The 12,110-nt window shown below is 38.5% G+C and overlaps 1 protein-coding gene across 1 annotated transcript; it reads right to left on the minus strand.

Annotated features, from left to right (window-relative positions):
* Nucleotides 1-3,700: 3,700 nt before the first annotated feature.
* On the minus strand, nt 3,701-9,825 carry LOC140922009 (uncharacterized). Its single transcript, XM_073372031.1, has 3 exons — nt 9,422-9,825; nt 7,863-8,032; nt 3,701-4,158 (listed from the first exon to the last, which is right to left on the minus strand). Exons 1-3 carry the CDS (start codon nt 9,660-9,662, stop codon nt 3,871-3,873), a joined length of 699 nt encoding a protein of 232 aa, XP_073228132.1. The 5' UTR covers nt 9,663-9,825; the 3' UTR covers nt 3,701-3,870.
* Between the last annotated feature and the right edge of the window lie 2,285 nt (nt 9,826-12,110).

Consider the following 12,110-nt stretch of genomic DNA (forward strand, 5'->3'; position numbering starts at 1 on the left):
TTTTTTTGGAAAAAAAAATATCTATGAGGTTTTACTTTTTGACCGTGAAACATTCCTCCCTCCCCCTAAGTCCAAGGCTACGATTACTTAGTCCACCACAACACTCCAATAGGGCAAAACTGTCAGAGGTGAACCTCCATTCGAAAAGTCTAGTTGTATAGGACTTCTGCTACTGCTACGCAAGCTAGAGCTTAAGTTGATCTCTTGGCCATCAATGGCATGGTTAGTATAGAGTCTCTTTACGATTGGTCTTGAGATGATGTCCTCTTTGCTGTAGTCACCGTGTAGCGTATAAAAGAGGTGGTATATAAGTACGTTCTTATTTCTCCGTCGTTACTGAGAGAGAAAAGACTTACTAGACAAAATCCGATCAATCTCAACAACAGAAAAGGACACAGAAAAAGGGATAATCATCAGTTTCTATTTTAATCACAGAGGCTGCATTTACAATTTGTGTTGTTTGGTTTAAAACCTTCAAGTTAGGATGATGGATGGAGGAGGAGTGCGGGAACTTAAAACTTACAGTGAAGATTAGGACATAACTGTAGATCAGAACAGCCAAAGCCTTGTTGGAAGTAACTTGTAATAGCATTTTATCTCTCGAGTAGAACGTCTCTTCTTAAAGTGGGTGTGTATGCTGGTGAAACATTTCGAAGGGCACACCACATTCACAAGAATGAAAAGTTTTCAGGAACCTGTAAAATCAATAAATTTTGTTCAAAGTCTATTTCATCACAAAATTAATAATGGTAACGAAGCAAATTTACTCGCCGATAACGTAGTGACATTAGGGAACGTTTAACGGAGAATCGCTAATACAGAGTGCAACCTCACCTTTGGAACAGCTCCATTCAAGGGACACCTCTATAATTTGGTCCCGGAAAAATATTGTCATAATCTGTGTATCTATTACCTCTATGATAGGGACCCTTTTTTGGTTCTGAAACCCCCCCTGGGGGGGAACTCCCATATGAAAGGGGCGCGGGTGCTCGTCGTCTCGCTTCGGGGTGTAAATTTCAGATTTTGGTCTCGCTTAAGGTGTTCTGGGCAAAACACATTATATTTAGCTGTAAAGGTCTCTTTTAGGGTTGCACGCGAAGAAATATTAAACATTATATTTTCAATTCATTTTATTTACTCGATTCATGTAATCAAAGTTAAAATGATCGCTTTGAGGAGTCAAAAAAAGGTTAGGCCACGCCCAAATTTCTCTCCTTCAGGGGTTAATTCACAATTTCCAACGAGAATCCCCTCTCCATTCAGGGGACACTTTAGCAATCAAAACGTGACTGACAAAAAAGAGGATTAATAAGTTCAAGTGTACAGTGATTACAATGATGATAGCTTTCACAACATGAACAATCTGACATCAATCGATGCCCTGCACTCACAGAGAAAAGTTAATTCTAGTTTTTTTATACATTACCTAGACTCCTTTTTATTCCTTGCAAACTAATTCAAGTAATTTCCTTTATGTACCGTAAATCCTCTGTCGAGGATCAAAAACATATCCGAACTTCAAACACGTGAATAAGTCAATCAGGATCATTCCAAATGAAGTTTTAAAGTAGTGATTGATTAAATGACCTTGTTTTGATTAAAAAACCTCTTTCTATAGAGGTTATGTAGAAAACGAATAAAAAACGAATCAAAGACTCTGTTTCTTACACTCCTCTAGTGTCTAGAAGTTGTTTTAATTAGTTTCAAGCCGTTCCCAAGTGATTTTGAGGGGGGGTCTTTGTTTTCTATATTTGGGGGGGTTACGTAGAAAACGAAGACCCTAGTCATAAGTCTTTGTAAAGAAAGAAAAAAGCTTTGATATAATGAACAAAAAGCCGAGAGCGGTATTATAAGTCTCTTTATCTTGTTTTCATTTTTATATGTCTTTAATTTCCAAGCAATTACAATTAAACCCATCCTTTGATACTGGGCAGACGCTTAGCAAACTGGGTGAGAAGAAAAAACTGGCTTTGAAGTGCTAAACTTTAACATTCCAATGAACGCTTTTGATAAAATCAAACATGCCTTCTATTGCTGTAACCGAAGTTATTCCTGGCGAAGCTGTATACACAATACACATAAAATAAACAGTCGGGAAGGCTGTGATCATATGTCCAAATGCCCGATAAGCATGATAGTATTTGTAGCCAAGGGCGAACGTGAGGCGTCCAAACGTGAAGAGAATCACCGCACTGGAATAACATGCATGTTTTCAGATGACAGATGAGATGACAGAATGAGCGAATCTCCAGAACTCAGTAGATACTGCTCTAGTGTGTTGGATACGTAACGAGGAGCTACCCCACTGAGATTCTGTTTCTCTGCGTCTTTGTCCAGAGGATTAATTGCTGTTGTAAGTCCTCGGGTTGCCTCTACCGACACCAGACCTGCAGGCAGATTCAAAGAAGTCTTAGCTGGTGTTACATGTGCATTGAATTGAACAATGTCTTGCTCAATTTCTCCTTCAGTCACAGCAGTAACATGCATTACACATACAGTTGTACACTGTAATTATGAGCTACAGTACATCATCATAAAGAGCATTGAAGAAGATATTTTTGAGAATGACTTCGAATCGACAGCTAAATTGAATGCTTCAGCAACAAATGCTTCACTCAGTTCGTCCTATCACTGACTGTATCATAATCATTAACATTAAAAACTCGAAATCACGGTGTTGGCGGTTATGACTACAGCACCACTAACAAAAAACAAACTAAAATACTACGTAAATTTACTATAAAACACGGGGAACAGACAAAAGTGTGCACGTATGATAGAGTCCAACATGTGTCACGCAATCTATGAGTCTGTGACAGCAGAGTTTCACCAGAACAAGTTTTCGTTGAAAACATATAGGGTGGACAACGGGGAAATAGTAGAAGGACTGCAAGGACATGGCAAGGAGTCCAGCAATATGGACGCAACGAAACGATGTTGAGGACGCTTGGTATATACACCTCTGAATCAGACGCCATCGTCGTTGATTGTTTTAATCTGTACACAGAAATGTTCGTGACCTTGGTCGTGATTATCCTCACGCAAACTTTGCGGAAAATACGTTGAAGTCCGCCGACCAGTAAGACTTGACTATGACGGGGCCATGTGAAGCGTTATGTATATTAATGCTGGTAACCAAACATCAAAAGGTCCCCCTCTTTGTCACAGAAAGACAAACAACAAACAAATTATCGACATCGTCAGTAGTCGCCATAAACTTGGATGTCACGCGAGGAGACGACGATCACGCAAGTTGATTTGTTGAATGTGCATTTTTCATTAAAACAAGAAGGACTCGACAGAACAAACGCAATTGCAAGAAATGTCTCTGATTAAAATGTTTCGAACAGATTGCGATGTTTTGGCCGTCTGTCCATTTCAATTTCGTCTTACACTAGCGATGTAAAAATGTGAAGAGATTTGTAAGGCCTTGTTACAAAATTAATACATGTGTACATATGCACTGTAGCCTCAGGCTGGCCGATTTTGTAGCTGTGCTAGTCAGGACTACATTTTTAAATTTTTAGTTTTGAGGGATGTAATTGGTAATACAATGTAATAAAATTATTGTCACTTCTATTAATCGGTAAAAATGTTTCGCACATCCTTGCCGAGAAAGAATGAGCTGCAAAATTCATTTTCTTTGCACTTTGATACAGGTACAGAGTAATCTGCTTTTCAGACACTGTACCCCTTTTCCTCCGTGTCTGTAACACCTGAGTTTAAACATGTCATTGCAGCTGCTACTTTCTTTTTACATGTATAATGACCAACATCAATTTTCTCCTAACCATACCAATACATAATCAGGCAAGAAGGTTATGAGAGTTAAAAGGAAAAATTCAGTGATCATTGAACAAATTTTCTCAACTAGTTCTGTAAGGAAATGTATGGAATCAGACGTGTGGATATTGCAACATACCCTAATCTCCCATCTTCAGCTGAGAAGTGCCCACTCAGCAACTCTCCAGGGATGTATGTCACGGTGGACAGTCCTGTGTTTGCAGCCAGTGTTCCATTGCAGATCATGCGCAGAAGCTGAAGCACTCTCATGTCATGTGACTGGAGACCACCGTTAGGAACAGATACATTGGTCAGTCTTACTTGGACACCCACTACGGAGCTAAGAGTTGCAATGGTGCTGAGAAATATTCCACTCTGGTGTGAAAAACAAAAACAAAAACAACATGTTGAATACTCTTGCTATTAAAAGGGTTTTTTTTACATATTATCATATATGCGTAACTTTAGGCTCAGTTCAAAGGTTGAACCTTACATGTACCCAACCTAATCCCTTCAATTACTGTGAAACTCACAAAACCGTGAACACCAGAAATATTTATGGAATGTTATTGTGTTGCGAGAAATAATCCAATAAGGCATGAGATAACTAAACCACAAACAGCAACGGTAATAAGTTTGTGGTTTTGAGGTTTGCTTGTGTATCCTGAACTTTATTGTGATTGGCCAGTAAACAATCAACATTCCTGAAATTTTTCAGGTGTTCACGGTTTTCTGAGTTTGACAGTAAATACATGAAGGGATGGATGTTTGAAGTCCAACATGGCTAATTTAGGTCGACCCATAAATCAAAGAAAAAAGAGTGGCACACATGAGAATTTTGACTTGGTTTCAAATGTCAAACTTTTATGTGCCAAACCTACTGCATAAATTACTATAATGTATTTTCCCTGGTAAGCATTGCACACCATTGTAGATCGTAGGACATCTGAATCAACTGTCAAACATGTACCATTTTAGTTGGCGTGAATATAGGTATTATCTGGGACATGAAAAGTTCGATGTTTGAACTGGGCCTTACTGACCGTTCATGAAGTCAGCATGGCTGGATATTGGCCAAAGTTCTTTTTATTCACATTTTTATGAACCAAGTCCGTTGTAAAAGTCAACTCAGTAAGAACACAAAAAAGAACAAGGCCATTATCCAGCCATCTTGACCAAACAAGCATGGTGAATTCACCATTTGCACACCTCCCATAATACACCTTGTTTGCCCCCCAAAATTTTGCACAAGCATTCTCTTCAATTTCTTTTGGGACCACTGAAATACCCAGGGGAAATCAAAAACCAAGGTTATGCAAAAGTTTGGGGGGCAAGGTGTATTTTGGTGAGATGTGCAAATGGCGAATAAAAGGTTTATGCCAAAATGAGAACTTTTTCTTGTGGGACCAAGGCAGCAAATCCTGAGTGAGCAAGATTTTCCATCTTTCCACTGCTTTTTGAGTTTTTCAGCATACATTATGCATATAATGTGGTTCAATTTTATCCTTGGTTTAAATTTTACTTCCTTTTGTTTTATACTCATTATCATACATTACCGCCCATAACTCCCCCAACCCCTTCCCCCCCCAAAAAGGGTAATAAAACTTAAACCAATGATAATATATAGATTTAGCCAGGGCTAAAAGCGAGGCTCCCATTAATAAATTTATAATTTAAATTAAACAATAAACTTGTATTCGAATTCCACAATTCAGTTAACTTTAGAGCACATTTATGTGACTTTTGAGGGAAAGGCTACCTGATTTTAGAGAAAAATAATTTGCAAACAGCCCAAGAGTGAACCAAATCTTACATCGAGTTGATAGCCTCATATGTACACCCAAAAACTGGTAATGATCTTCGATCACATTTAAGAGCCATAATGGCTCTTGATCACCGTAGATTAATTAGTGGAAAAAAAAATCAGGCCAACTTTTTTGCATTCGACAAGTTTACTTTGCAAAATCTTGTCAACAAATCTGGGTGCGTGTAAACCAACCTTTTATAGCATTAATACATCACAACTGAGGTGAAACAGTAGTATGAGGCACTGTTTTTATCATACCGGCAGACCTCGGACAGAAAGCAGTATTTCACAATACAAATTAGACTCATTCAATATTCATAAACTGTTAAAAAAATTTCCAAAATCACCTATACGGCCATCCGGTTCTCACTTTTGTAGTGCGAGCTGTGGCGAGTGTTTGAATGAACATTAACAGAGTTACGCTCCAACATTATAAAGAATTTATTATGTTTATTTTTTATTTAATGGTTTAACGCGCGGCATTTTGAGTACTCCTGCAAGCGATGTTCACTGAACGACTGAAAACAATCGGCACAGCGATTAAAATTACAACAGAGACTACTAACAATCAATAAAAGAAATATAATTCGGTGAAACATATACAGAGACAACAATTTTCATTCTGGAAGACAAGTATTAAAGTGTCCCTAAAAATCCTGAGTCTTCAAGCTTCAAGCTTAAGTTTATGTTTTAAGCCGGCTTCCCGGTGTTTGCTTTTTTCAAAGACGAACTCGAGGCAAGAAAATCGCTCAAAGCTTTCTTTTCTGGCCAGAATTATAACTAAATATTCTTTGGAACGTTTTCTTTCTATTTGCGGTGAGAAACTGTCTAAAGGCTTTTTAAAGTTCTGTAAGTTTATATCAAACCTGATACTTGGTCAGATCATTGTCTCAAATCTTACAAACGTGCATAAACTAAATGCCCGCATAAACTCCGCTCGACTTCATTAAATTAGATACAAAAAACAAACATCAAATACAATAATTTCTCTGGCTTACCATTCGAGATGCAGCACCTGAAAGGTATCAAGAACAGCCAGTATCGCTTCAGACTTTGCAATCCTCTTACGCATCAAGCAAGGTGAAAACGAAAACGATGCTATCCGAAATCGGATTTCCGACTTTGACAAGCGATGTATTCCTCAACCAAAAACCCAATAAACAAACTAGCCATGAATAACAGAAGACTCCTGATAGCAGCTGAATTTCATTTTGCACATCCAGTGGAAAAAGACAGTTAAAAACATTACAAGTTGACACAAAACTCTGTCAGCTTCAGCTGTCAAAGTAAACAAGATTCAAGATGCTGCATAAATTTTCCGCATGAACTCACCTGTCAAATTTTGACCAATCAGAGCATAAAAATTGGACGTAGAGCGTGACCAACGCGTGACCATGGTGAGAAAAGTCAAAGGCAACTGTGTTCCCTGCCTGTAACAGCTGGCTGAATTTTCGCGTCCGAGGTCAGTTTGCAATCAAAATTTTGTGTAGCACATAAACACAACATATTTCATATGAATTTAGAAAAAAATTGAACTTGAGCCTGCGAACACTTGAAAACTAGTAACTTGTCAGCGGATAACTTCAAAAAAATACTTGACCTCGATGGGTCGACACCTGAGCCCGCGATACGGTCAAGTGATACTGGTCAGCGGGTACTCTGTTTTGACAGCTGTCAATTGATCAAAACATTGATGTCCAATATGTGTGCATTATCAGTTTAACTAGTAAAAGTATGAGATTGAACATTGTTCGCCATCTAGTAAAACAATTAACTGGTCAACGGACAGCTACCAAATAAATCACGTCACCTCGATGAGTTGAAACATGAGCCCGCGATATGGTCATGGGATACTGGTCAGTGGGTATCCTGTTTTGACAGCTGTCAATTGACCATATTGTGGATGTCCTATACTAAAATCCTATATTAAAGATGTGGACTTGCCAAGACATGCCTGAGACACCCCTCCCTTCCTTTTGATAGCCTCCCCTACCCCACCCGTACAATCTGTAGACGCGTACGTACGTACATACGTACGCTCGGTCAATCACGTGACAACCAAACGAAAAGAGGTTGACCATATTCCATGAGTATGGGGCTCTGTCCCACGCGCGCTTCGCGCGCGCGGGAGCCCCGCTAATATTTGAACCACAACATATACATTTCAGTATCTTTCCTAATTCAATAAGGTTTTCAATTAAAATAACTGAAAGAAATGTTTGATACTATACGTGCATTTAACACCAAAAACAACTTAGCAAAATACTGTTACCTCTCTTGTCCCATTCATGTCGATCTCTAACATTTCATCTGTCAGTCGCAGCATCTTCTCGCCAGCTTCTTTCTTCTTTACGCTCCTCATAGTGAAGTAAGCACCAATTTCTTTGTCATACTCCCTCCTTGAATTCAAATTACTAAGCACACTGTATGCCTTGGTCAGTTCTGAAAAATATATAAAATATATATTATATAAACAAAAAAAGCTCATCAGAAACTAATGTTAAGTAGAACCACCCAAATATCATGCCTTTAATGATGCCCAAACAAAATGCATGAAACAATCAGCAATTAAGTTTTCCTTGTCCTGCAATTTTAACCTCAAATAGAGCTTACCAATTAAGACATGTGTCCTTATGATTATTCATCAGAAAAGGTGCACTATAAATTAATAATTAAATAATAATAAATAAGTTCTTTAACATTTTCAAGTCTTAAGAGTGGCCAACATCAATTTTCTCCTAACAACATCAATACATCAAAATTCCATCATCACCAACTGCTTCCCATGATCACCAACTGCTTTTATCTGTAATCAAATTCTCTAAATGAGTCCATTACAAAAATGTATGGAGAAGAGTGAAGGAAATTCAACTGTATGTGGTTATTGGGGCTGAAAGGGTTAACAATGCTTTCTAACTAAAAGTGCAGGAATGTCAAGAAGAACCCAGGTCTGACAACTGCACACCTGTAAATTAAACCCTCTTAGAGTTTTCCCCCTTATAGGAAATAAAAGGGTCAAAGTCCCAACAGAACACAGTCCCTCATTCAGAGAAAGGGGGATGTTTCATTTGACCAAAGGTATTGAAATAGCTACTACTTCAGGAATGACTCGTTAACCAACCTGCTCTACCCTAGGATTTCTCTATACATCACCGGGAGAGGGGTTGGTGGGCAAAACACTGACCCCCAGTCCATGAACCACCCCTCGGACTACCCATATGGACTAATCTAAAATGGACTACACCACTGAAGATTAGTGATTTGGGTTAGCAAACTGAGTGAATCAAGTTTCAGGTCAGTTTCCCAAATGAAACCTGATTCACTCAGTTTCCTAACTTTAAATCACTAGACTTCAGTGGGATAGTCGATTTTAGGGTAATCGATATGGGTAGTCCATGGACTGGGGTCAGTGTTTTGTTCACCACTGAGAGAGGGAGGGGTGCAGATATTAACTGTAATGGTCCAAAAGACTACAAGGAGCCTCATGCAGGGTGCAAAGAAAGTCATTTTTACAGCTTGCCATTCGGGCAAGCTGAAGCTAACATTTACTAGCCCAAATATCATTTCAACTAGCTGCAAAAACATTTTGACGAGCAGATTGATTTCACAGTTCTTCTGTAATTTGAATTCCTCAAAAAAATTCACTTGCCCGTCGGACAAGTTAATAACAGAATTCACTAGCCCAATAGCAAAATCCACTAGCCCCGGGCTATCGGACACTACTTTCTTTGCACGCTGCTCATGCCACAGAGAGCTTTTACCACGTGGGCCTCATTAGCTTGTCTACACCTTTACATATCGACTATAAAGATATTTTGCATGCTAACAAACCAGTGAACATATACTGGGCTTCTTCGCTCTTGTTCACGTCTGAATGATATTTCAGCGACAATTCATAATACGCGGCTTTAATTTCAGCCTGTGTGGCGGAGTGCGGCACATCCAGGACATCATGAAGTGATCTCCTTTTGGAAAATGTCCGGCCGTGAAGACATCTTGCCGGGATGGTTTTCACAGGACAAAACGAAGACAGGAATGAGAGTACATGATGTCCGACCGTATTGTGCTTCATATTGTGTCCAGCAAGAGCCACACTTCAGTCCATCGTGAATGTTAAATTTGTAGGAGACATGGATAAAATCTTAGAACAATAAAGTTCATCTACGGACTCAGCAGAAATGAGGAAAAATTATGATAAATTTCATTGCCATGAATCTTGATGCATCCGCCATTTTGAAAAAATTTCAACTAGTACCCAGATCTCCCGCTCAAAATATCAAGACACTCTTTCCCAGTCTCTACTCGCAAGAGCCCATGAGAAAACCTCTGCTTCATGGTGCTCTCGAAGGGTAGTCGAATCCGTCCATATAATGAGACTCAACCCTAACAATCTCGATGTGACGATCAGTTTAACCTTGCAAGAGCCTTTCTATCGCTTGCTCCATTTCCGTGGGGTGGGTCACACAACACAGCAGGGAGCATGCAGTGAATCACTGACTGACAACAGCCGACCGCAGAGGGATCATCTCTTGCTCAATACTCCAGCACAGTAAATCGACTCCACGGTCTGAGACAGATGAACATTAGTGTAAGCAGTCGAAACGTCGAGATGAAGAAAGGAGACGTATGAAAAAAAAAATGTATAGTAATAATAATAATAATAATAATAATAATAATTATTATTATTATTATTATTATTATTATTATTATTATTACTATTATTATTATTATTATTATTATTATTATTATTATTATTATTATTATTATTATTATTATTATAACAAAGCCTAGCATACAGAAACCATTGTCAATGATAAAAGTTCATGATATTAATTGTGATTTACTGAATAATCTGAATGGTTTGATTTCTCTAATAATTAATTCACACATCTATGACGCTTTATAAACCTTTCTTAGAGTTACGACTTGACACGAGGCAAAAAGTTTCGAGCCAACGACTTTCGGACTATCTACTAATTACTGAGTTCGTTCCAGTAATGGAGGAGGGGTTTGGGGAATCCTATTAATACTATACAGGAGTCAAAAAAGTCTGTAACTTAGTGCGTTGTATTGTAACATCAGTTATCCCGCTTAAATACAGGGACGCACGATAAATATAGCATTACGGAACTTTCAGTGTACTATGAAATTGACTCGTTTCAACAAGTAATTAATTTTTGTTTGGACATCACACTAAACTTTTTCAGAAAGCTCTGAAAATCTTTCATTGGTGCATGTACTGTTTTCTTTTAAAATCCAAATAAATTCCCCTTAGTCAATTTCAGCCGGTCAGAATCGTGTTTCATTTCCAATCATCGTTTGTTGACACATTCACATGCGTTTTATTTTTAATTTTTTGATTATAATGCGGCGTTTTTTAGCCAATTAAATACAAGCGCGGAACGCGAAAGACGCTGCCCCTGCTCGTGCACAGCGCTCGAATTGCGCTCAAACCGCACTTCGCTAAATATTTACCTGTCACGCAGAAAGTATGCAACTTTTCCTCATTTTAAGGCGAGCTCTGTTTACCGCCAAAAGTAACTACTGGCATTTCTTCGGAAGTATGTCTGATTGAAGTTTGTACCAACTGATTCGCTCCATTTCCTGGGCAAGATAGTTTTGTTTGGGTCTGGAGATACCTTCATCGCTCTGCAAACAAATAAATACTTCTTCTGCATTGAAATAGAATTTGACGGATTTTATAGGCCTAGATTAATCTTTTGCAAGATGCTTAACTTCTTAGTTTAAACTGCTGTTTTTTTTAATAAGCCAGAGAACCAGCTGATTTGAATTGTTTTATAATAATCCTCCCTGGAATAAATCTCGATAATATTCATTCAAAATATTTTCTCCATAGCCAGCCACTGTTGACCAAATTTGGAAGAATTTTGCGATTAATCAACCGATGACGTCAAAAGTGCAGCACAGTTGCAGGTTAATGCACCGTTAACCAAGAGGACCTGGGGACGAGGTTGAGTTGTTTTAGTTGTGAGAAGAAAATTGGCGGAACAGTCGGCGGAACATTTTACTCGTTTCACGACGAACTGTTGTCTAAAAACATAGCAAAAAGACAACTCGAGGGCCAACATCTGCTATCGGAGTATATTTGCAGACCTGAACAGCCCTTTATCTTCTAAACATGCACTATCGAGGTGAACTTATTAACATCGACGAACGTAAACATGTTTGAGCTTGTTTTTAAACTAGGAATTATTTTGAATGAATAATAAAGCAATTGATGAATTCGGCTTTCGTAGGATATAAAGAATTTTGTAGATCTCGGAGGGTGTTATCCACCTCGGCCGATAACATGCTCCTACGCCTTGATCTGCATAATTCTTCATATCCGACTCAGCCTCATTCATCAATTGCTTATTGTTAAATCTCTAGTACCACACCCTTATTTTAGGAGTACCATACCCTCTGCTTTTCTGAAAATCCAGGCTGCTATTTCCTGGGTGAGACTTAAATAACTAGTATTTATTTCTGACTCATCAAATTACATAGGAATGAACTAGGG

The sequence above is a fragment of the Porites lutea genome, chromosome 12 (assembly GCF_958299795.1).
Source record: "Porites lutea chromosome 12, jaPorLute2.1, whole genome shotgun sequence".
Classification (NCBI taxonomy): Eukaryota; Metazoa; Cnidaria; class Anthozoa; order Scleractinia; family Poritidae; genus Porites; species Porites lutea.